This window comes from Panthera leo, chromosome E2 (assembly GCF_018350215.1).
Source record: "Panthera leo isolate Ple1 chromosome E2, P.leo_Ple1_pat1.1, whole genome shotgun sequence".
Taxonomy (NCBI): Eukaryota; Metazoa; Chordata; class Mammalia; order Carnivora; family Felidae; genus Panthera; species Panthera leo.
Window position 1 is genome coordinate 51,546,738 of NC_056693.1, and position 26,788 is coordinate 51,573,525.

The 26,788-nt window shown below is 47.5% G+C and overlaps 1 protein-coding gene and 1 non-coding gene across 2 annotated transcripts in view; one reads left to right on the plus strand and one right to left on the minus strand.

Moving 5' to 3' along the window:
* VAT1L (vesicle amine transport 1 like) overlaps positions 1–26,788 on the plus strand; it is a 148,661-nt gene that overhangs the window by 14,021 nt on the left and 107,852 nt on the right. Inside the window, exons 2-3 of the mRNA XM_042919752.1 lie at positions 9,559–9,688; positions 13,658–13,873. Coding sequence (XP_042775686.1) covers positions 9,559–9,688; positions 13,658–13,873 — 346 coding nt within the window. The remainder of the gene's footprint in view (positions 1–9,558; positions 9,689–13,657; positions 13,874–26,788) is intronic.
* Positions 12,552–12,711, minus strand: LOC122209226. Its single transcript, XR_006197506.1, has one exon. It is a non-coding gene; the product is annotated as a small nucleolar RNA SNORA15 (small nucleolar RNA).

Genomic DNA, 26,788 nt, shown 5'->3' on the forward strand with positions numbered 1-26,788 from the left:
CAGATACCATATGATTTTACTCTTATGTGGATCCTGAGAAACTTAACAGAAACCCATGGGGGAGGGGAAGGGAAAAAAAATGAGGTTAGAGTGGGAGAGAACCAAAGCATAAGAGACTCTTAAAAACTGAGAACAAACTGAGGGTTGATGGGGGGTAGGAGGGAGGGAAGGGTAGGTGATGGGCATTGAAGAGGGCATCTTTTGGGATGAACACTGGGTGTTGTATGGAAACCAATTTGACAATAAATTTCCTATATTAAAAAAAAAAGGAGCTTCATAAATATTCAGCATCAGGGACAACTGCTCTGTGCCCACAAAGGAATAAAACCCTGCAAAGGAAGAATGTGCCACCCGTCTTGTAGCGGATACTGGGGTGCACCCCCCAGAACCCCCTTCTAGGACCCGGGACCAGGAGTGATGGTGGCTGATCGGTCATAGCTGTGACCCTGCAGAGGCACTGCCCTCAGCCGAAGAAGGCCACCTTGCCCCAGACTGTGCTCCCTCCCTGGGGCAGCTCTCATCCGAGGGTATGAAAGCCCAGTCCCCTGGCCTTGATTCATGACCACCTGTGGGGCCATCGTAGCTCTGGAGCTTTCCATGGATACAACGAGTCCTTCTTGCTTCTATGTCAGCGTTTAACTTCATCCTCTACCCAGCCCAGCTGCCCTCACACGTACAGAGGGGTTGTCTCCTAGAGTTCTGCCCCTCACACCTCCTGCATGCAAACCTCAGTCTCAGGGTCTGCTTCCCCTGGAACCTGACCTATGACACCTTCTTTGCGTGGAGATGGTGGGCTGGGGGGTGGTAACAATGACCGCGGCTCACATTTATGGAGTACTTCCCGTGCGTGAGGCCCCCCGTTTTACATGTACTGTCACATACACGCCACACCAACACCCCAGAGGGCGAGCACGTTGCTATCCCATTTTTGAGGTGAGAAAACTAATGCTCAAGGCTTTCAAGCAAATCGCTTGGGGAGGAGCCAGAGGGCCACAAAGAAGGATCTAAATTTCACTATAGCGATTGCAGCGGGCCACTGCAATGATCCGTTGGGGAAGTCCTTCTGGGGGCCAGTGTTCTGACATCACGGTCATCTTGCGGGACAGCCTATGTCCTGGTGGCCGTGGGAGCTCTCTGCCGGTACTTCTGTAAAACCACCCATCACACCACATTGTCAGCAGCTTTTACAATTTTGGACCCCCTGTTCACTCTGATATGATACTCAGTATGGAGTAAGTGCTCAATGTGACAGATGAATCGAGAAGCCCCCCTCTCTACAACTGGGAAAACGGAGGGGTGGTCCGTCAAAAGCAAAGCAAAACACAGCAGGCAAAAGTACAGCCTCTGGACTCACACCGCTCACGTTCCCACCTTGGCTCCGTGAACCTCGACATGCCTCGGTTCTGACCTCTGTGAACTGTGGTAACAGGATTTATCTCTTAGCATTGTTATGGTTGCCGTAAATAATTATGCTTATAAGACATGCCTGCTACATAGCAAGTGTCCCATAAATGTTATCTAGCCACAGATAATTCCTCTTCTCCCCTTGCCTCATCATCAGAGAAATCAGAATGGGGGTTTCTAGATATCCGCTTGCTTCTGGGGGGCCCTCCAACTATCATGAAGCCCTGTGGGAGAACCCTTCTCAGAAAGGGTCCATCCTCGGGGCGCCTGGGCGGCTCAGTCGGTTAAGCATCCGACTTCAACTCAGGTCATGATCTCGTAGTTTGTGGGTTCGAGCCCTGCATCGGCCTCTGTGCTGACAGCTCAGGGCCTGGAGCCTGCTTCGGATTCTGTGTCTCCCTCTCTCTCTCCTCCTCTCCTGATTATGCTCTGTCTCTTTTTGTCCCTCAAAAACAAAATAAATTTTAAAAAAGAAGGAAAGAAAGAATCCATTCCTTCTTGAGGGGAACAGCTGACTTTGGGCTACTAGAAAGAACGGTTTTGCTCAACCCTAAGGGCACATGAGCATATGTGCGTGGGCTAAAGTGGTTCTCATTGCTGAGGCCAAGATGTACACATTTAGGGAAAAAAAAATACACACACACACACACACACACACACACACACACACAACCACAATGATCCTGACATGCATCCAGAAACTGATTGTACTAGAGGCTCAGTCAGGCTGTACCCTCTGTGGGCAGCAATTACCGCTACGGGGGAAGGGGAGGCCTGCCATCACCCACCAAGACTGTGGCCTCATGGTCTCATTGAAAACTTGTCAGACACGAACTCAAAGGGTCTAGGAGATGTTTCAGAGAATCATGAGAGCTCGTGATTTCAAGAAACTTAAAACATGTCAGCCAGTCTCACATTTTAGATTCCCTCCCAAGACATCCTTCACCCTCTTTACAAACACCCTAAGTCACTAAGAATGTGACTATTTTTTGTCAGCAGTTCGAACCTGGAAGTAAATGGCGTGATAACCACATTTTTCAGAGGATACAAATTCAGGAGGAAGAGCCAAGTTTTGGGATGAAAGAATGAGGGTACAAAAAGGAGCCAGACAAATTGGCACAATGAACCTAATCTAATAAGACCGCATTTCACAAGCATACATATAACCCTTTGGACCAGGATCAAAAAATGTAAGTGCCCTAGAGGCCAATGCCAGAGTTTTCCATTTTCTTACCTATTTAATCATCATCTATTAATTTTTACCTTGCCTCATTCCAAAAAGGACTTGAAGTAGCTAAAGAAGAAAGGATGCAGCAACTATTCTCCAAGCGGCATCCCCAGACCAGCAGCGGTAGCATCGCCTGGAAACTTGCTAGAAATGCAAATTCTTGGACCTTGCCCCAGACCTGCTGAGTCAGAAACTCAGCAGTGGGGCCCTGCAATCTGACTTTTTATAAGCCCTCCTGGGAATTCTGATACATAACAAAGCTTGAGATGCATTATAATACAGTTTAAGATTTTTTTTTTTAACTAGAAACTCCAAAGCATTCAGAAAGTTGAGCCGAAGCCGAAGCTGAATGTTACGATGACAAAGAGAATGAATATATAAAGCCCTGCAGTTGGGTGGGGGTGGGAGGGTGCTGCAAATTTGGCTCAGAGCTTCCTACTAGCCAATGCAAAGAAAAGCATAGAATTGGTTTCTAAAGTGCTGGGATTGTAAGATCCATACAAACCGGTCCTTGTGCTGAGAGTTGAGGGAAAATTCCTTTGTTTCTAAAGAAGAGAACGTGTGTTGTAGCAAATGATATGCTCAACAGTATTCCCTAGTAGGGGAAATGATAGGTTTCGGAAGATGATTGGCCATGTCTCCTAACTGAGCCAAGGACCAGGCAATCCTTGGGATTTCTATTGAACTTGAGATCAAAATATATGATAGGGCTCTAGTGATCTTCATCAACAGAAGTAAGCTGCTGGAAGAAGGAGATACTCATCACACGGTTCTCTGTGTGGTGGTCTGACAATATTTGGATTCCCACGGAAACTTGGATTTCCCAGTGCTAAAGGTACCGTCAACCTGGGGAAGGAACCAAGAGGCTAGAGATCTAATCCTTTCATAGAAGAACGCCTCCTCCCTTCCTTTCAGCTAGAGAATAAAAGGCAGGGGGGACTTCTCCATTATCTACTTGCCTCTTCTTTGCTAAACTTTTTTGGGCCAATTTTCTCTCATATTGGAAAATGAATAAACAATAGCTAGTTGATTCTTCCATCATCCACTTAGTGGTGTCCTTTGACAACTCATTTGTGTCTTCTCTGATAATGATCAGCATATCCAAAAGACAACGGACAGATCCCAAACTGTGAATGCTGAGGACAAGAATACATAGTAGTTTCCCATGGTGTGGAGTTAGCAGAATGAAAGCCTAGCAGTCAAACACTCAATCTTGGAAGTCACATGAAAAGGGCTCGTTTCTCAGTTCTGTCACCTGCTCTATGACCTTGCACGAGGTATTTCATCTTTCCTCTTGCACAACACGGAGATTGAAATGGTCCACGCTCTAATACATGTGGCACCAGCATCATGGGAGCAATATTTGTTGACTCTAGCAGAACATAAAATGACAACAGCTGAACACCTCTCACGAGACTTCACAGGGTTGGAATCTATCACTTAATGGATAACAGATAATAAAGCATAGAGGCCGCAGCTAGCTTGCCTTCCTTCAGCTTCTAGATACAATCTCGGCATCCCAAGTCAGCGTCTTTATTAAGACCACCAAGCGTGTCTTCCTCCTTACCTAAACTTTGATTGTATCTTAAGGAGACTGGACAGGACAAAGGAGCGCCCAGTGAACAGTGCAGGAGAGCGAGGGCGGGCTTCGGTGACTCTACCAAGGCCATAATGCAATGACGGCGGTGCAGAACTGCAGCCCGGACTGCCTGCGTCTCTTCCCTTTCACTGTTTTCTCTTAGGCTTCTTGTCGCTGGTTCTTGGAATTATTGATTTCAGTCACACTTGATTTACTGAGAGTTCTGAGAGTAACTGAGAGTTCATGGTGCGGCAGGATATGCAATCAGCAAGGAGTTTGGAGACCTAGATTCAAGCCTGAGCTCTGCCATGTGCTAATTGTGTCGTCTTTGACAAGTCAGGTTTCTTATCTAAGGAGCCTCCCTCTTCACATCTATTTAACGGGAATAATAACATCTGTACATCTTGCCTTTCTGGGATCGTTACAAGGTTTAATGAGATGTGTGTGAAGGCACCGTGCTGTGTGGATGTAACGAAGTAATATTTTTTTTAAAAAAAGTATTTATTTTGAGAGAGAGAGAGAGTGTGTGAGTACATGTGTGGGGGGGGGGGGAGGGGGAGAGAGAGAAGGAGAGACAGAATCCCAAGCAGGCTCTGAGCTGTCAGCACAGAGCCCGAGGTGGGGCTCGATCTCACAAACTGTGAGATCATTGACCTGAGCCAAAATCAAGAGTTGGATGCTTACGTGACTGAGCCACCCAGGTGCCCCTCAATAATAACCCTGTAAACACAGGCTCTGAGTAACAGTATGAGAGGAAAAAATTAAGGCCTTATTTATTTAAATTATACTAATCTTTGAGAAAAATACGACTACCTAGCAGAACATTATATGAAGCACTTGCCAGAACTATTTTTTTTTTTTTTTTTGCAATAATCTTAAATGTTCAAGAGCCATATAAGTATTAGGTAAGAGAGATGTCTGAAGATTACCCACTATGTGAGCCCGGGTCATGAAAACAGTCATTGCCATCCCAAAACAATTTCCAAGTGAAAATCAGATTATCTTAGAGAATACTAGAAACTATAATTAAGAAGGCATATTGCTTGGAAAAAGAAGTGTTAGACTCTGGTTTAAGCCCGTGGCTTCACTCTTCACTGTGTGCAAGGCCTTGGGCAAATAATATAATCTCTACACGATGTTACAGGTATTTTCTAAAAAAAAAAAAACAAAATGAGGTTGGGGCGGGCCCCTGAGCGGCTCAGGTGGTTAAGCGTCCAACTCTTGATTTCTCTCTGGTCACAATTTCACGATTCATCAGATCGATCCCCACATCAGGCTCTGTGCTGTCTGCCCCTCCCCCGCTCGTACTCTTTCCCTCTCCCTCTCTCAAAATAAATAAAATATTTTTAAAAAATGAGGTCAGTAATGTCTGTCCAGTGGATGACTTAGGGTTATTGATTATGGTATTTGTTTTTGTGTGTATCTTTTGGTTTCATGAGATAGTGACCACACGCATAACTCAAACAAAGACGTTCTAAAGACAGGTGTGGAGCAGCAAAGGAATTCTTGACAATCAGGGGATAGGAGGCGTGCTGGGCCTGGGCTTCACCAAGCACTTGGCATTCTCGGCAACGTGGCGATGGCATCCGTAAGTCCACCCTGGGACAGGTCGTTGAGTTGCTCCCTCTGCTTTTCTTTTCTTTTCATTTCCCTACCTACCGGCTTTTTTAACTTACGCTTCCCCGGAGCACAGGTCCCTAGGTCCCTAGTTTTATCTTTCCGTGTCCTTGATGATGATGAGTTGTTTTCGTGGTGCGTATGTCCCAATTCAGAGTTTTTGAGAGAACACCCAATTCTTAGATCAGCTTATTTATTTCAGACGAAGAGATGGATTCCTGCTTAGGTCAGGAATGGCCACTCCTCCGACACTGGGCCCACCAGGGCTGCAATCAGCTGTCAGAGAGAGAAGAAGTTATAACCGTGGCCCCTTGGATGTGTCGCTTGAGCAAGGGTGGTGAGTGAAGTTCCCAGAAATGGGCAACACGGCGGCGTTGTATGTCAGGGCTCAAGTTCTGGACGTGGCTCGCATACAAAGCCTGATTTTGACGGTTTCTAAAGATGTGGCATTACTTAATCTTGCTTAGCCTCGGTTTTCTCAGCTGAAAAATAGATGTGACAGTTCATACTTCCTAGGAGTACTGCTGAGTCTTAAATAACAAAAGTAAAGCACTTAGCACAGCTCCTGCCACAAATTGAACCCTCAGTAAATGCGAGCTTTATCCATACCAGGAGCAGGTGCGTGGGCAGGGACCTTGAAACGGGTTTGGTACGACGTGTCAAGGTACTCCATTAACAACTGTTCACCACCTCTTTGTGTGGAGATAAACACTGACCCGTTCCCCGTCCCCTGGGACATATACCCACTTCACGTTCCTTTCCTGAAGACCGGTGGCTAAGTCAGCCTTACTTCGCCCTTCTCACTGGAATGGAGTAGCTGGCTCTCAGTTTGGAATCAGTGTGCCCACTTCGTGCTGGATGGGGGTTGAAGGCAGCCCGATTTAAGAGCATCACAAGCGTCTAGGATGAAACCTTCTCCAGGGGACTAGCACGTATACAGGACTGTTAAGGAATTTCTTCTGGCATTTCTCCATCAGGGTCTTGGGAAACCAGAGGTATTCACACAGAGGAAAATACAGTGAGCTAAAATATGCGTGAACCGAGATGAAGTGCTTGATTTGGGACGGAGAAACTCCTTTTATTGTTATACAGCGATGCTTTATTTATTTGGTTTTGTTGGAAGATGGGCTGTTTCGCAGAAGCGAAGTTCATGGATAGCAGAGGTTTGCCCATCGCAGCTCTGAAACTATCTTTAACCCTTATTTCGTGGGAGTCTTCCTAAAACGTGTCACGTACTGCGCCTTCTTAAGATACAGATTTACATGCTAGCATTTATTGAAACTTACTCCGTACCTGGCATTATGCTTAGGTGTTTAACTGTCATTAATTTTCCCGACACCCCTGCGAGACAGGTATTATCATAAGCCTCCACTTTACCGACGAAGAAATGGAGGCTTACAGAGGCTGAGGAACTTGTCCAAGGTTACAGAGGGAGAAGTGATGGCATTGGAAATGGTGCCCAGGGCCTCTCCAAGCTCTTAAGAAAGTGGCCACGCTACTGGAGAACAATTTGGTTAATCAATGACCCTCAGAACTGTTAACCATTAAAGTAGATCTTTGGGAGTCTCCATGCACATTTCAGAAATGTGTCTGTTACTCTGAGCATCCCTTGGACACTTTTTTTTTTTTAATTTAAATTCAAGCTATGTAACATACAGTATAGTCTTGGCTTCGGGAGTAGAACCCAGTGATTCATCACTTAACATATGATACCCAGTGCTCATCCCAAAAAGTGCCCTCCTTAATGCCCATCACCCATTTAACACATCTGCCCACCCACCTCCCCTCCCGCAACCCTCAGCTTGTTCTCTGTATTTAAGAGTCTCTTATGGTTTGCCCTCTCTGTTTTTGTCTTATTTTCGTTCCCTTCCCCTATGTTCATCTGTTGTGTGTCTCAAATTCCACATATGAATGAAATCACGGTATCTGTCTTTCTCTGACTTATTTCGCTTAGCATAATACCTTCCAGTTCCACCCACGTTGTTGTTGCAAATGGCAAGATTTCATTCTTCCTGATTGCTGAGTAATGTTCCATCATATATACCACATCTTCCTTATTTATTCATCAGTCGATGGTCATTTGGGCTCTTTCCGTAATTTGGCTATTGTTGATAGCGCTGCTATCAACATTGGGGTGTGTGTGTCCCTTCAGATCGGCATTTTTGCATCCTTTGGATGAATTCCTAAGTAGTGCAATTGCTCGGTCGGCGGGTAGTTCTATTTTGAATTTTTTGAGGAACCCCCATACGGTTTTCCAGCGTGGCTGCACCAGTTTGGAGTTAGTACTCAATCTGGCAGCACCTGTGTTTGAATACTCACACGTATTCCTCCATTCAGCAGATTTTCTTGAGCGCCTGCTATGTTGCTACGGGCCTGGTGCATGCCGGACACTCTGGAAGCAAAGAAATACGAGGCATGCAGCTGCCTTCAAGGGGGACACACATCAGCGATACTTCAGCCGGGGCAGTTGTGAAACTTGCCTGATGTGTGAGCAGCAAAACCTTGGGAAGGTGGCTCCTTTTGAGCCCACCTTTCAAGGAAGTCACCCTCCTCGCCATTATCCATTCTCTGTGGATGGGACTGAGGAGTGGAGGCCAGGAGCCATAGGTCCAATTTGATGTTTCCTTGGCTCCATAGAAGTGGAGAGAGGAATGGACAAGCTGTGTTTTAAAGGTAGTTCGAGCAGTCTTGCTTGGAAAAGAAGCTGTGGCCAGATGCTAATGGGCCACATGGAAGAGTCTGGTTTCTATAACCCCAGACTTTCTTAAGATGGTGGCTTATGAAAACAGGAAGTACATTAGAGCATCCGGTGGAAAAAAAATACACATTCAGTGGGATGTGTTTTCTCATTTGATTAGTTAATGAGTATTCAATGCACTTTCCAAGAGTAGCTCTCAAAAAAAGACAACAACAGTTTGGATCATTGGCATTATTCTCACGAAAATCAAGTGTATGGTTTTCCAAGGAGGTGGTTTAATATATCTTAATGATAACTTTCCTATTTCAAAAGTAATATGTTAATAGAAACGACTAATCACTTTTCTCATCCAGAGAGAACTAAGATTTTCAACACAGTCTCTCCAGTATTACCATATCCATTGGTCTATCCGTTTGATCTCACTTCTTCTAGTTACGGTCCCCCCGTTAGACGTAGTCTCTCTGGCATTCATATTCGCCATTATGGGTGCTGTATATGGCACAGTGCTGCTAGGAGTTTCTGTGATGACTGATGTGTGACAGTTGTTCCAAGACCTTTTAAGTTGGTCTTTTTTCTCTCTGATTCTCAGTAGATTGGCTGATGGCCATTATGTCTGGCTGCTTTCCCTGTGTCTTCTTATCACTTCTTGCTAGTATATTCTTTACCCTTGATAAAGTGTTAGCATGGCTAATGACTGGGCTATTTAGTACATGTTGTTAGATTAAGCAGGCTCTGAGGGGACAAAGGGGCGGTCTTTTGAATTGGAAGGCCACCTCTGCGATGGCTATTTTAACTGCCAGGAAAGCATCCCTTATCTAGAGAGATAACTGTTTTGCTTTATTAGTGAGGTCCAGCCAAATGACTTAATATTAGGCATATTTTGCCAGGAAGGAAAAAGAAAAAAAAAAAAGAAAGGAGGGAGGAATGGGGCAAGGGAAGGAAGGACGAGAAGGGAATGGAAGAAAAGTCAGGTTATTGTGTTCTCTTGGCTCTCATTTTGAATGTCTCTCTTTTCCAATTTGTCGTTCACAGTGGATTAAACTTCATTGACTTGATGGTACGACAAGGGAACATCGATAACCCTCCTAAGACTCCCCTGGTGCCAGGATTTGAGTGTTCTGGGATCGTGGAAGCTCTGGGGGACAGCGTGAAAGGATACGAGGTAATGTTCTGGCTAATGACGGAAGAAGTCATACCTATCTGGAATCTGTTGCGATCAGAAAAGATGAGGCAAAAAATGTTTGCGAGAACATGTGTGTGTTAGGACTGTTGTCTTATTGTTAGGGTTTTTTTTTTTTTTTTTTTAACAGTGTTTATAAATAATAGATTTTCCACATACCCTGTGCATTTCTCATGCACCATCTTGGTCGCTCCTGGGAACAGTCTGGGAAGTGGCCCAGGAAACGAAAGTTTCCCTTTTCTTCATGTAATACAGCTGAACAAGACCGTGTCGCCTCGGGTCAACCAGGTGGGCATACTCCCTCACCCTGCACATGGCTCCCATCTCCCCCGTACCTCAGGTGCAAAAATCGATGACACAACATAGCAGCTGGGGAGAAATAGCCTCTGTATTTCATAATTTGGTTCCCTTAGGTATCTACTTAACTGATGCATTTAAGTCATCTTTTATAAACCATTATCTCAGACACTGGGGAGGTGACACTTTTAAACGATGATTTTAAAGGCAAAGGGTAGAAGTACCTGTCAATGAAGCAGAATTGGCCGTGGGTTGACAGCTTTGGAAATAGGGCAACGGATAAAAAGGGTTATATTTTTCTGACTATTTTGTAAGTGTTTACAATTCTCTATAATAAAAAATTTTTAGTCGATGAAAAGACACATGACCCTTCCTACCACGGTAATGCAAATCAAACAGAATCCGGTCTCTAATGACAGAAAAACTGTGGGCAAATCAATCGCACAAAACCGCAGCCGTTTGGAGTGAGGAAAACCAATGCCAATCAGATACAAGAGCTCTCGCTCATAACTTAAGGGCTTCCCCAGGGAGAAACGAACAGAGCTAACATGTGAGAACCCGGCATAACCAGAAACATGGGCAAATCATTCTTTTTCAGCCTTACCACAATGCTGCGAGGTAAATACTGCTATTGTCCCTTTGGAGATGAAGTTCAGAAGGGTGCGGTTGTTTCCTGTGAGGTCAACGCGAAGGTAGTTGAATCTGGACCCGACTCTTCTTACAGTCCCATGTTCTTCGCCCCTGCTCCCAACCTGCAAATGCTGCAGGGCTAAATGCAGGAAGGAAAATCCTATAAATGGAATGCCAAAAAGCCCTTGGCATTGAATTTAAGACTGCTGCTCAGTCTCAAATATACTCTGCGAGTATTAGTATGCTCCAAATTCATTGTGACGAATGTCTGAAAGTCTCATCCCACTCATCATTTTGCCACTGGTTTCCACATAATCGAGCAGAAAAGTGTTAAGAAAGAAGTAAATGCACTTTTTCCTTTCTTTCATATGGCTTTGCATTTTCTGTCCCCAGGTAAGCAATATAACCAGTGGCAGCACCCTACCCTCACCCCCGCTTCCCTCCAGTGTCTTCCAGCTGGACAAACAAACGAAAGAAGCCACCTACAGGTTTCCAGTCAGGGTGTGGCTTGGGGGAAAGCCAGTACTAATTTGCCCCCTGGAATTCTGATTTAGTTTTTTCAATCATGTTGGAGATGGGATTTCGTGAAACAACGCACTGAATAGCTCTGTTGGTTTGATCCACTGCAAGGGAGGCTTGAAAAGTTGTCTCCAGAGGTATGGTGGTAAAGGAATAATTTGGGCTCAACCGCCCAGGACGAACTTCTTTTTATTAACAAAATCAAATAATGAGGTCAACTGGATATTTAAAACAAAAAACAACAAAAGAGCTGCCTACCTCTGGACTCAGGCTAGGGCTGATGTGATGGCTAAGCCACTCTTGCCATTTTCATGGAGCAAAGCCGAATAAGAGACTGGAGCAGTCAGCCCTGTGACAGGGTGATCAGCCCTGTCAAGGTGGTTAAACTACTCTTCATTGTCCTCTGTGTGGACACTGGGGGTCATCAGCTACTCCATGGTATTTTTGGGTCTTCGGTTTGCATGATTCAGTGCAAAAGAGAATGCCAGTGTTAGACCTTGGTTATCCTCTGGCCCAAGCAGTTGCATGTAAGATGGTAACTCTCAACAATCATCATTTGGCCTTCAACCCTTCCAGGGACTGGGACACTCGCCGCCAGGGAACAGCCTTTCCTTTCCGTCAGTTCTTTCGTTAGACAGCCATTCCTTCTAGTTCGTGAAATAGGTCTGTATTCAGTGTGTGATCATTGAGCTGGGAGTTCCACGAGGCCAGGAACCCATCTGTTCTCTCAAAGAGTCAACAATGATCGTCTTTCCTCGCTTTACATGCCCCGTGCCAAGAGTACGGCATGTGTGTTATGCTATTTCGTCTCTGTGAGGACCCTTTCCTAACATCGTACTCATTTTACAGCTGAAGAAACGGAGACTTAAAGAGTTACACCAATATTCCCAAAAGTGGTAGGTTCCTTGGTAGACACCTTTAGAAAAATAGGTCTCTGTAGCATGTACCTCAGGTGTGATGAATTAATCATTCGTATCTAGAGTCAGCCTTGGTAGACTCAACTCCTGGCTCAGCTACTCCCTAGCTACTTGACCTGGGGCAGGTGCTTTCATGTCTCTTGGCCTCAATATAAATGTCTGTAAAATCTATAATCCTTCATCTGCAATGCGAGCTCTTACACACCCATCTCAGAGGAGGCTTTTGTTGTTGTTTGTTGAGGAGGGGATGAAGAGAAATGCTAAGCTAAGAGAAAATAAAACAGGAGGCTCAATTGTAAGTATATGAAACTAAAGCACATGTGTATGAAAGCCATTCATTGACTGAAAATTCGCTACGACCACAGCAGTTTGAATACTGCATTTGAAAGTCATAGACCACAAGCAACTAACACCAAATAGCAGAGTGGGTCAGCTTAACCAGCACTGAGCAGCTCATACAAGTCATCAATATCAGTTCACTTAGTTGTATTTCCCTTTAATAATGATATACTATGAAAAAGCTTACCATATCACCTGAACGACTTTAAAGGGAAGAATGCCACTCCCCCCAGTTTTTTTTTTTTTTTGCATGATGTCTGGCTATGTAAAAAACTGGTGAAAAGAACACGCATTCAGCCATGCCTTCATAGCGGTTTGTAAAGATTAGATGAGTTAAAACATGTGACACCCGGGGCGCCTGGGTGGCTTGGTCAGTTAACCGTCTGACTTCGACTCAGGTCATGATCTCAGGGTTCGTGGGTTCGAGCCCCGTGTCGGGCTCTGTGCTGACAGTGCTGAGCCTGGAGCCTGCTTCAGAGTCTGTGTCTCCCTCTCTCTCTGCCCCTCCCCTGTTCACGCTCTGTCTCTCTCTCTCAAAAAAAATAAACATTAAAAAAATTAAAAAAAAAACAAAACCCAACAACCAAAAACACATGTGACACCCCTAGGACAACGCCTGACATATAACACATGTCCAAAAAAGGTTAGTTATTCTTCATACCTGGCGGCATCTCCCTAGTTTGCTCTAAGTTTGGCTGTTCTTGTTCAGTCTCCTGCACTTAGGTTTCCATGGCTTCTTCTGATGCACCACGTTTCACCTCTACTGTGATCGGTAATCCGGTGCTAGGCTTTGATGCAAATATCCCAATGCACTAGCCTGGCAGGGAGTCCATGTGGAGTGGCAGAAAACAGATGAGAGGAGATAACCTAGCCCCGCCCGTGTAAACTGCCTTATGGCTTAGTTTTCCTCCACTCCAAAACAGAGATAGGACCAGAGGCTGAGTTGGTCAAATGAGATTGTGACACCAGTATTCCACGGTGTGTGATGTGGTGACACTGTATAGGAAAGCTTCAGAAGGCAGATGGAGAACCTGGCTTCTATGACTCCTGGCAAGTTTTCATAGATGGGCTTCACAGCATCCGCAAATGCCTTGGAATTGGGAGGCCGGTGAGGGTGTGCATGTTTGAGGGTTTGGGCTTTCTTTCTGGGAAGGAATCTATAGTTTTCATCAGGTTCTTAAGAGTATTTGAGAAATCTTTCAGGAAAGAGTAGGAAGCTTCCATTAACCATGTGCTTCCTCGTGCCCAGATCGGGGACCGTGTCATGGCATTTGTCAATTACAATGCCTGGGCAGAGGTGGTCTGCACGCCAGTGGAATTTGTCTACAAGATCCCAGATGACATGAGCTTCTCAGAGGCTGCCGCATTCCCCATGAACTTCGTCACAGCCTATATGATGCTCTTCGAAGTTGCCAACCTCCGAGAAGGAATGTCCGTGCTGGTGCACTCAGCTGGTGGTGGTGTGGTAAGTTGGTTGGTTGCGTGTCCTCTTCCTCAGTATCGTGATGGTGAAGGTGGACTGATACCCAGTTGACAGTGAGGTTCTTATGTGAACTATTGTCCATCAGTAGGGATGATCTCTGTGGTTCTGGATGAAGCACATATGCATGGCTCATATAGATGATTGCGCTGGGGGTAGAATGAGCCTCTGGAGTTTGAAAAGTCTCCGAGATGGCATGTTAGGACTCCGTGGGTCTCAGGGATGGTTTCAGTCTTGGTGTCACAATGGACTATTATGTCGATCATTGTGCAACGGCTTATAAGTCACGTACTACCGGTATGATCCGAAACACCAAAATGGTGGATGATTTACTTCTTCAATAAGTTGCCATGGATTCTAGGTTGTTCCCATATTAATGACATCCTTATTCATTTGTGTTCTGATCTATTTTCTTGAGTGGGAGAGGTGGATGGAGATTGTATTAGCACGCTGGGCATCACACATAAACCTAAGAATGTCTGTGCGAGTAGGCGAACCTGCTAATATCACCTGTCAGCTATGGCTTTGGTAAGGGGAGAAATAATGGAAATACAAAGTTGCTGCCTTAGAGCTCAGGGATGGCAGAAATTTTTTCCATGGTTTGGATGTGTCTCAGCCCCAGGCACTCAGTCCGTATTACACGCCTGCCACGTGGTAAGCACTGTGTTCCCATCACGGTCTACTGGAATCAGAGTAGAGCTCTAGTCTTTCTGAGCACGAGAGGTATAACTCATTAATTCAACAAGTGTTTACTGAATACATTCTGTGTTCTGGATTCTATGGGTTGGAGATTAAAAAAGAGAAGGTCCTGATACACCCTTGAGTAGGGTTTGCTCTCAGTATTGGTGATTTTGTGGTTTGACGAGCTCAGAAATGAATTCATACGCTTGGGTCTATCCATAAAGATGTTTTCCGCGGAGGTTCCGCTAACATTCATTCTTTCCTTATCTGGGCTTTCTACAACTATCAAAACCTCATGCAGTATAAAGCGCATTTCTGTTTTGCTCTCCAAGAAGACGAACTCACGTACAAAAACGTGAAGGCAAAGTCTTGAAACTTAAGGAATATCTTCAATCACCTTAGCAAATTTGCTGATGTCTTTTGACCATGAGTAAAGATATAATAAAAACTAAACATCCTTAGAAAAGAAATGGATTTCAGTGCCAGTGAATCTCCTAACAGCAAGCAAGCCATTTAGAATGCTGGCATTTATGATCTCCGTGTGCTCAGCATACCAAGTGCCAGAGACTGGTTTTCAGATTAACAACAGAAGCTCCCCTTTTTACAGTGGTGCCGGACCCTGTTCTGCTGAGAGCCAGGGTTTAAACATTGGCACTGCTGATGTTTTCTTTCTGATGTTTGTTTTTTTTTTTTTTTTCCATTTTGAGTTTGTTCCTGGAACAAAGAGGCGTGCATCGGGGGCACGTGTCTGTCTCACAAAAGGGAAGAAAACCTTGGGAAATAACAAAAGTTCTTGTCATGCTTTATTCAGGGCTTCTAGACACTATCACGGTAAAGATCCAAAGAGTGAAACATGTGAAGGCAAACCGGGGGAAGGGACGAGGAGGTAGGAAGAGAAGTCCGTGCCCATAATGCAGACTCTGACGTCCTAAAGTTTTGCTGCGGACTTTTCCTTCCCAATAGTGAGTGCAAAGAGGGAAGAACAACCAGCCATGCAAGCTAGTGTTCATTTGAAGGAAACAAACCAGTTACTAGGGGAAACCGTACCCAGTACTGGGTTTTGAGACCAGGGAAATATTTCTCTGCAGTTTCTCATAAGACATGTATGCAATACGCAATGAACTGCCCTCAACAATATTGTTGTAATACGTGTAGCTATTTCTGTGATGCTTTTCTTATAGTGTACCCCTAATGTCATCTAGTAGCACCAAAATAAAGCAAAATTTAGTGAAAGCAGATAACTTGGGACCAAAAGGATGTAGTCTGGCTTAACCTACAGAGAGTTTAAAGGTGTCATTGGGCGGCCCATCTCTCAGGCGAGTGGGTCTCCTTGAATGGTATTTCTCCCAACCAAGATTTGATCGGTGGTGTGGAGCACTGAGTTCAAGGTGACCATTAAAGCAAAGACTTTTGACGAAGTGCACATCCATGTGTATGAACACTCAACCAAGCTGGGTGGAGTTGACAGTCTCTGACAAAAACCAAAGAGTCCTAGGGCGGGGGTGCCTGGGTGGCTCGGTCGGTTGAGCATCCGACTCTTGATTTCAGCTCAGGTCAAGATCCCAGGGTTGGTGGGATCGAGCCCCGCGCCAGGCTCCACAATGAACATGGAACCTGCTTGGGATTCTCTGTTTCTCTCTGCTCCTCCTCCCTGCTCATGCTCTCCCTCTTTCTCCCTCAAAACAACAACAACAACAACAACAACAACAACAACAACAACAACAACAACAAAAAGGAGTCCTCGGAAGAGCCCAGACCATTCCATTGCCCCGCCAGGGAAAGACCAGTGAGACACTCCCAGGCAGAGCTAGGTCCCTCCCAAGAACACAACCAGCCACTATTCTCGTGGTTGGGGGGGACCTCCCTAGGGAATACATTTTATGTGTTATCTGTAGCATCCTGGGGAGGAATGGGGGCGCTTCTCACTGCTGTTGGGCAAATCTGGTAAGCGCAGCCTCTGGCTCATGTTTGCTGTGGTAACAGGAGAGTGACCTCCTGCAGACAATCTGTGCTCTAATCCCTAAAGTGAGTACTTAACCTTACATGGCCAAGGAATTTTGCAAATGTGATTAAGGTAAGGACCTTGAGATGGACAGAAGATCCTGGATTGTCCAGGTGGCCCCCCATGTCATCACAAGGGTCCTTACGGATAGAAAAGGGAGGTGGAAGAGCCAGAAAGAGATTTAAAGATGCTACACTGCTGACTTTGCTGATGGAGGAAGAGACCACAAGCCAAGCCATGTGGGCGGTCTCTAGATGGCTGGAAAAGATCGGGAGATGCGTTCTTCCCCTGGAGCTTCCAGAAGGAACGCTTTGATTTTAGCCGAGTGAAATCCATTTTGGATTTCTGATCTCCAGAAAGAAATAGAATAAATCTGTTTTTCTGGAGCCACTATGTGTGGTAATTTAGGGTAATGAGAAATGAATGCAGCCACCTTCCCTGGGCTGCCTCCCTTCTCACCGCGGAGCACGCACAGCCAGCAGCAAAACTAGGATTCAACACCCTACTCTGGCTGATGCCAAAACCTATCCTGTCTCCACTCGACAGCCTGGAGTCTTGGGAGAACCCAAATCATTCCTCCCTTCATTTATTCATTTGCCTGACAGATGCTTGTTCAACCTGTACCCAGTGCTGACCGTAGGGCCGAGGGCTGTGGCCCAGGTGTATGTTTTCTGACTTGATGTTGATAGGGTGACAGAGATTAGACCTAATTAGGATAAAGTTTCCCAGATCGAGTTAACATGAAGTTTGCAATTCTCGTGGCGCCAAGACCCCTGTATGATTTTTATCCAAGGCTGGGGAATTTGCAGACAGGACGTGTGGAACACCAGCCTGAACTGTGATTTCGAAGGACACTAATACGGCACAGCCGTCCCTGCCTTCTCCAAGCGGGGGGGGGGGGGGGGGGGGGGGGGGGGGGGTACTTTCCAAGACCCGCCGTGGATGCCCAGAACCGCAGGTAGTACCAGACCCTGCGCAGACCGTGCTTGTTCCTACACGTACACACCTGTGACAAAGTTTAATTTATAAATTAGGCGCGGTAAGAGGTTAACAACCACAGCAAGAAACAGAACCGCTGCAACTTATATTGTAATAAAAGTTATAGGAAAGGGATCTCTCTCAAAATATTGTACTGTACTCACCGCTCTTGTGATGACGTGAGACGCTACGATGCCTACGTGGTGACGTGACGTGAGGCGAATGGCGTGAGCGTTGGGAGGCGGCGTTAGGCTCCTACTGAGTTTCTGATCATCCGTCAGAAGGAGGATCACCTGCTTCCGGACCCAGGTTGACCGCAGGCAGCTGAAACCGTGGAAAGCAAAACCGCGGATAAGGAGAAACGCCTGCGTAGGAAAACAGTCCTGTCCAGAGTAGGCTACTTTCTCAGTGGAACTGCCCCAGTGTCTACACTGCTCTGTCACGTCTTTGAAGGCGCTTTGCCCCTGACAGTAGCAGAACCAGATAAGTCTGAGAAGGTAATGCCCCTAATCACATCTTTAGAACCCAGTTGAAAACGGGCTTACAACCTCTTAAAGGAAAAGGAACAAAATAAGTAACCGAGTGGGGCTCGTGCCAGGAACTTCACGACGAGGGTTTTGCCGCCCATCCCGTTTAACGAGCTGCTAGGCCTTGGAGCATCTCGATTGGGACGTGCTCAGTTTCTGGAGATCAGCGGACTGTCATCCTCGGGGTATTTGCCTCCGTGACTGACATTTGATGCTTTCCAGTTTTTGGCATCCTTTTACCTTTTCATCATCTCAGCTGAACAGAGAGAAGGCAGCCTGAGATGGGCCAGAGATCTTGGAAAGGAAAGCAGAACTCAGCTTTCAGACACAGTTCCGTGGCTACTGCTCAATTATTAAATTCTATTCATTGTAGATGGGGCATTTCCAGTGTCGTTCAAATCACTCTGAAGAAGAACCACAGAAAGGAGAGCCAGGATCTTTGGAGGCGGCACTCCGAGGCTCCCCTACCTCACGGGGTCCCCCTGAGTGGCCGACTAACCATTAGCATTACACGGTCAGAGCCTGGGGCGAGTGGGGGTCCCCGGCGTGTTGGAGGATTTGGACATATCAGATAGCCATTCTATTTTAGCAGAAAAGACACGACCATCTGCAAAATCACTACATGAGAATATTTTGTTGAAAACAAACCTGTCATTGATCATGGAAGGCACTGACATCTACCCAACTAATCTAGCCAGCAATCCAGGAATCACGGTGAGCCCTTCTCCTGCATGCGAGAAGTTTCCACATCCTTTGATTCGTTCCTTCATTCATTCACTCATCCAGCCCAGAGGTAGCAAGGGCCCACTCAGTTCCAGACACTGGATTAGGCACTAGGCGTTCAACATAGAAAAACACCAGATTTTCTTCATTCAGTGAGATGCCCTATAAATCAAAGGTGGGCATATAAATCAAATAATCACAGGAATAACTTTGCCAAGTGCTAGGAAAGGGACAAATAAGCCAAAAGAGTGCTTGTAATAGGGAAATGACCTGGGGTAGAGGTGAGGGGTGAAGTCGGCGGTGGGAGGGTTCCCCCAAGGATGTGGCATTTGCACTGTGATCTCTGGAGGATAAGCAGATAGACAAGAGTGGAGACAGAGGTGGAGGTGGAGGGTAGGGCATTCATGAGACATAGAGGCAGGGGTAGGCATAAAGAATTACAGACCGTAGGACCTTCCCTATAGCTACCCACCGTTCTCTGCCGCGTCTCCTGCTGCTTTCATCATGGCCCTGGTCTCTCTCACCCACTTTACTGCAACGGCCATTTGACTGCCTTTCTGTGCACAGCCTCCTAAGTCAGCTCTACTGGCGGCCAACACCCCAGTCTTCTCTTGTCACTCCTTATGACCCACGGACACTCCCACTGTTGGGAGGACAGAGTTCAGTCTCCTTAGCTTCTTGGCCCCAAAATGGCCCTCATCATCTGGATCTTGTCTTTCTCCCTGGCCACTTCTCCCTATCCCTCTTCTTTTGGTGACACAGGACTTGAAGCTTCCATAGGCACGTGGCCAAGATGGCCGCCCAGCCAGGGAGTGCATTTTCAAGCCACCCCTCCCCGCCGGGCCCTGCATCTAGCTGGGGCCACACCCCTGAGCTCAAGCCCGTGGGCCACGGCAGAGGCCGCCGTGTGATGCCCCCCCGCTAACCTTGTGCCCCTTCTCGTGAGACCCTCTGTGCTGTCTTCCTAGTTTCCTGGCAGATGGTGAGGCTGACCCAGAGCATACATTAAAGACAGTGGAGTCTCCATCTGCCCAGGACCCTCGGTTCCTGCCTTTTCCTGCCCTGTCGCCACCCCCCCCCCACCCCACCACCACTTAGACTGTATGTGAGCAGGGGGAGGAAGAAACTTCTGTTGCCTTAACTGCTGAGATTCCTGGGATCACCTGTTACAGCCGCGAGCGTTGCATTTCCTTTCCTGCACACAGAGGGCATCTGACGTCCCTGCATCCCCAGGCTGTGCCCGCCTCCTCCCTCCGCTGTCCCCAGGGTGAAGGCACGGGCCCTGGAGGCAGACAGTCTACATCCACGGCTCACCTCCTCGGGCAGGGGGGCAGGGCTACTCAGCATCTCAGTTTCCTCATTCACGTAACGGGAATGATAACGGTACGTTTACTCCTCAGTGGGTTTTTGTGTCTGTCGACTGGGTTGATGCTTAGGAAGCACCTCACATAAAACCAGACACGGAGCGTTAACTCTTGTCATTATTATGTGTTGGTTTGCTCATCTTCTCCCTTCCCCCAACCTCCAAGCCCCCTCCATCAGAGCACCTGGGTCTTATCCTTTTTGTGCCTATTCCTTGCTATATAGTAAGTGCAGCAAATATTGGTGTTTCAAAAAGCTGTTGCAGGCCGTTCTTCTGTGTTCTAGAAAAGTTATTTGCTGAGCTGAGGAGAGCACTGTCATTGAGTTAATCCCGGGGTGGGGGTGAGGGGAATCATTTCTCGGGATCTTGTAAATTTCAATCTATTAAGAGGCCCTCCGTGTCCTTGCTCAGGCCGTCCAACGTTCTGCATATTTTTCGCAGATGTTTTTGTCTGCATTTGGTGTCCATTACTCAAATGGACACCATTTGAGTCCATTTTCATGGACCCCTTTTCATGGCCCTGTGGCCGCCCCACCCATCACCCCCTCCGTCATTCTGTGGTCCAGCACGTGGTCGGTCTGTGTCCTTCAGCACCCCAGCTAGCAGGTACATGCATGAGACCTGAGAGCAGGAAGGAAACAAAGACAGATACCAGCTTGGGCCAAACAAACCGTAGCTGCGTATAGAGTCTTTGAAAACATGACTCATGTAGCCGTCCTAACAGCCCTCCCCCATTGGAACCCACTGGATAGCACTTGACAGTGAAGAGATGGGGCACGAGCTCTAGAGACAGACTCCCTGCCTCACCTTCCCAACCACCCTAAGACTCAACTTCCTTGCCTGTAAAATGGAGGTGATATTAGTGACAGCCTTCGGTGGTGCTTGTGAACTTGGGGCGGTGCTTGGCACGTGATAAACACCCAGTGAAGCTTAGCGATTACGATTTCCTAGGTTAAGAGGTCGGGTTTTGTTTCCAAGCCTGCAAAGTGAATTAGTAGGAAGGATCAAATCTGAATGCATATGTCCAGGGCCAGGAACCCCCAATCCAGTGCCGTTGACAGTACACCATAGCCATGGCCTTGGGAAGGTGGTCACCTGCCCCCGTTTCTTCTGCCTGCCCCACGTTGTACCCTGGGCAAGGAGGACTTCACGAGAGCAAGACCTCCCGCCTCCCGGGACCTACAACACAAGGAAGCGAAGCCTCTGAAAATTTAAAGACAACAAAGTGGCTCTGTCATCTCCTTCATGAATAATCAAAGGTACAAGAAGACACACAAGGGCAGCGTCAGCACCAAGGGCTCCAGCCTGAGGACTCTGGGATGCCTAACACCCTGTCCTCTCAACACCCCAAGAGTAAGGCCCTCACCTTCCTAAATGTCACAGGTGCTTTGGTGAGCGACGCCTCATGTCTCTGCTCCTGGAAACCTCTGAGGCTGGCGGCCGGTGCTTGGATTCCCCACGTCAGCAGTATGCCTTAGGTTAAGGAGAAATGTGTCTAAAAACACGTCTTCCGAGCGACGTCTGTGTCTGCAAAAGCCTCATTTGATCTTTACTCTAGCTGCTTTTAACTCCTTTACAGTAAATCATGACTGGGTCAAAGAAACCATCTTTATCATAAATATTAGAAAGGTTAAATTTGGCCCCTGAGATGGGATTCATGCATTCATTGGTCATGGAATAAATGTATCAGTTCACAATGGGATAAGGCCTAGATTAGAAGGAGCCCAGCAATTTCCGTACACCGTCCATGAGGCAGATACTATCACATCCTCATTTTCACAAAGAAACTGAGACACAGAGAGGTTAAGTAACTTGCTCCCGCTCCCACAGCTATGCAGAGGAAGAGCTGGTTTATGAACTCAGGTCCCTTTGAATACAGGACCCATGTTTTCAAGTACGAGGTGGTGTTGATGGGTTGGCGACGCTGGTAGAGACCCTGCTTCTGCTTAGAGTTAGCTGGAATGGATTCCACTCCATGGGTTTGGTTGGTGGGATTTTTCCCCCAAGAGCTGAGGACAACCTGGGGTTGCCCAGGAACTCAAGGATCCTCAGGAAGAGGGGAGGATCTTCTTGGGACATGGGCAACTTCTCAAGGAGCCAGGCACATTCAGCACCGGAGCTGCCCTTGGTCCTGACCATCCGGCCGAAAGGGAGCCATGGCCGCCGGGTTGGTGCAGGCAGGGATGGTGTGATCTCTTCATACCTGTATCCTAAGCACTGAGCCAGGACCTGACACAGTGGTGTCAGGTTTGTAGAGGGAATGAAGGAAGAAAAAGGAGAAGGAGGCAAGAACGGGGCCCAAAAAACAGCGTTTAAGTTATAAAGATAGCATGAAACAAAAAGGTCCCGATTCTGGGGTCACCACTGGTTTTCATCCTAGCTTCTCTGGGGTCCAGGGGAGAGACCTCGAACAAGTACTTTAACTTCACCGGACCTTGTTTCTTCATCTGTAAAAAATGGATGTAATACCTATCTCCTACTTTTTATATGGTGTTTTAAAAGAGCGTTACGGGACGGGCTTGGTATGCTGTCTGGTGCGCAGAAAACTCAAGTGTCAGAGGCTCTCATTAGCGGTATTATTACCATCATGTTATAATTACTGTTATCTGATTAGAAAATATTATTCAACAGCACTCTGGCATTTACAGCCAGAAGCCAGTGGGCAGCAAATAGGACACTCAGCTGGCGGCTGGTTGTTGAAACCTGGGGCAGCAGGCAGCCCGCGCCGATCTCTGCCCCGTCCGTGTGTCTTCCCTGACGGCCGGCTGCACGGTGTTACTGGAGTCGTCACACAGGCCCCGTCCCAGACATCACTCTCCTCAAACACGGAAGACATAATTAGACATTAAGGAGAATCTCGCTCCGTAATTCTAGCCCTTGGACACATGCCGAGAACTCCAAACACACGAACTAGTCTTTGCTGAATTTATCCGACCCTGAGGACCCATCGACTTCCCAGCGACACACCCAAAGGGCGCACTTGCTTTGCAGAATATTATTGCCCTCATTAAGATGCCAAGTCAGTTCAGCTGGGAAAGAGTGAGATGCACAGCAAGGAGCAGGCTCGTCTGTTCTCACGGACGCCAGCAGGCTCTGTCGGCCATGGGCCCCGGTGCCCTCGCACCCCGCGGTGCACGCCATGATACCCACCGCTGCCCCTGACTCACCCCCCATTCAACACGCGCCTGGGCTTCTCAACTGTGCGATCGATCGGATAGCGAGGGGAAATTTGAACCCCACCTTTGCTCACCCACGCTGGAGTCCCCCCACCCTGCCTCCACCCTTCCCGGCCCACACTCACCGCACTTGGTCATGACCCGCACCCCCCGCCTCTCTCGCATCTCTCTTTGCCTGGTTCTCTTTCCCTTTGTCTAGCTTTTTGTTTCTCTGTCTGCATCTCTTGTGCTTGCTTCTCGTTCTCTCTCTGCCTTTCAGCCTCTCTTCTTCCCTCTCTTTTTCAACTTCCTTCCCTCTCTTCCTCTCTCTCTCTCCCCCACCCCCTCCTGAAGCCTGCCGTCTCATAAATATGATGCATATTTCCCAGAGGCACGTGGATCCCTGATGGCAGTAGTGATAGGTACTGTCGTAGGAGTACAGGGTGCTGTGACTATAGAATGTGGGACCCAAGCACCTGGTCTAGGGGATCAGAGGTGACTGTGCTTAGGAGGAAGCTTAGAGCTGGTGTCTAAGGATGAGCAGGAGACTGGGAGGTAAGAACAGTGAAGGGAGGAGGGATGGGAGGTTACAGGAATGGGCAATGACACGGAATCTGCACAAAGAAGTGACAGTGAATGATTGCCAGGTAAGTGACCCCATAGCAGCCATGCTGACAGTCTCATCCTTATCCTTGTCCTAAAAGCCATGCGGAGTCGTAGAGGGTTTTGAGCAGAGATTTAACTCATGGTTGACATTTTCATAAGCTCCTGTGTTGCCAGAGGGTGAATAGATTGAACCTTTAGAAACAGCGTGTCTGCTGAGTGATTTCAAGATGGCTAAGTTCCGGAATGTTCGCTCCAACTTCCCTCATTAGAACAGTGAGAGGGAGGGCAGCAGCCAGGACTCCGTGCTTTGGGCTGCTATCATCACGGTGTAACCCTGGGTGAGCCCTTTGCCATCGTTGTGCCTCAGATTTTCCTGTAAAATGAGGCAGACCCACTGCTTCTTCTGTAAGATAAGGTAGACTCAATATTTCATCAGGAAAATGAGGAAGGCCCCATGGTTTCTAAGGTCCTGTCCGTCCACTTCCCTTGGCAATCCTGTGTCTCCTTGTGATGTTTTCTTCTTTACCTTCCGGATGCAAACTTCCTAACCTGTCTCTCTCGTCACCAGCACCCATTCCCCTAACCCTGGGCCCCCTTCTTTAAACTTTTAGAGAGTTAGAGAAACACTTAACAATGGTTGTTTAGGCATTCAGTCTTTGGGGCAGACTTCCTGAATTTGAATCCCGATTTCTAGGACTTGTGACTTCGCTGTGCTTTACTTTCTTCGTGGATAACATGGGTGGTTCTACCCACCTCAGAGTAGTGGGAGCCCTGAATGGATCAATGGGTGTAAAACATTCAAATAATGCCTGGCCACAGTGAATACTGAATAAATGTCACTTAGTAAAACTAGTGGATGCTGTGATGTGCCATCCAAAAGGTCCTTCAGGACTGAGGGGCCACTTCCCGTAGCTGCTGTGGGTGGGTTGCCTCCTGAGGACTGTGTCCTTCTCCAGGAATAGCCCTCGGGGGAAGGGAGCTGCCTTGTCAAGTTTCCTGACCCTTGCTGGGGCGGCCTCTGTTCCCATCACTGTGGCTACAGTCCCCTCGCCCCAACGGGGACAACTCTGAAGGGCTAGCCCAGCTTTGGAGCAACTTGTGGGACAAGCTTAAGCATCTCTTGTGACCGTACCACAGCTCAACCTCCCCTTTCTGCCCAGTCCTGTTTCGCTCATTCCTTGGCAGATGCTCTTCCCGAGGGTACTCCCCAGTAAACACCCTGCATGCAGATCTCAGGACTCAGAGTCCTTCTTCAGGGAACTTGGCCCACGATGATTACTGCAGCGACCAGTTACTACGATCCGACGTGGTATCTGTAGCCCATGTGAACCTGTTGGCCTACCTGGTCCATCCTTGAGAGTCTCAGCGATGGCCCCCATTTAGACCTTGCTGCAGAGCCCCAGACTCAGTTCAGGAAGCTCATCTCCTCCTTTCTGAGAATCCTCCTATTGTCTAGAAGTCTGCCGAGTGTCCAGAAGGAACTAACGAATGCTTACAGGTTGAGTATGTGGATGAATATGGGAGCGGGTGAATATTTGTTTTCTTCCCAAAGCACTGGGGCTTCTCTTGGTATTAACAAACCCAGGATGTGTGCCAGCCCGAACATCGGAATACCTTCACAACACAGCCCTGAGCTGGGTAAATGGAGCCCCGGGCTTTAGTGTCCCGTGGTGGGCTTTGCCACCAGCATCAGGGAGAGAAAAGTGACATTATTCTGGGATCAGCTTAAAGAAGAGAAGCTCAACTGAAAGGTTAAAGCTGTATTTCTTTTGACCAGAGCAAGTTACTTAACCTCTTGGGACCCCACTTTCCTTGTCTTCATCATGAAGCGTTGAAGTGAGCATTCAGAGAGTTGAGTCAGTGGTTTCCAAAGTGTGGTCCCTGGACCGTCAGCATCACCCGGGCACTTGTTAGAAATGCCAGTTCTTGGGCCCCGCACAGACCTACTGAGGAATCAGAAACCGGGATGGGGCCCACAATCTGGGTTTTAACAAGCCCCCCCCCCACCCCCGGGGGACTCCAGCGCAAGCTCGAGTTTTGAGAACCGGTGATCCAGAGAGCTTCCTTAGAACAGAAGTTCGCGCGGAATTAGATGCCACTGCCTTGGTGTGATGGTGCTCCGCGAGGTGTAATCACATCGACTATGGATGTAAGGAACGCATTACTATTCGTTTTGGTCCCCTGTACTGATACAGGCGAGTTTATTTTTCAACGTTTTTTATTTTATTTTATTTTTTTTTATTTTTGGGACAGAGAGAGACAGAGCATGAACGGGGGAGGGGCAGAGAGAGAGGGAGACACAGAATCGGAAACAGGCTCCAGGCTCCGAGCCATCAGCCCAGAGCCTGACGCGGGGCTCGAACTCACGGACCGCGAGATCGTGACCTGGCTGAAGTCGGACGCTTAACCGACTGCGCCACCCAGGCGCCCCAGATACAGGCGAGTTTATGCTTATCACGGCCCAGAAGTTTAGAGTCTCGGATGCCAGACCCACCTGTGTTTGCCTGTCAGCTCTGGCAACTAACCGGATGATCTGAACCCACTTGCTCAAGCTTTCTGAGTCCCTGTCCCCTTGTGTGCGAGACAGTGTCCCGCGGTTAGCAAGGTGGTAGCATCCTCGGCACGACACCGGCCTCAGTGAGCACACGGTAAATAGCGCCTGTGATCACGTGCAACTCCCACCCTACCTCAGAGATGATAGTAACGGAATGATCTTGTACATGTTTTAGCATTTGCTAGGAAAAGCCGATGTCCACTTAGCTATTTTTAGTTTATTCTGTATTTCTTTTTAAGTTTATTCATTTTGCGAGACAGAGACAGTGTGGGTGAGGGGGTGGGCGGAGAGGGAGAGGATACAGAATCCCA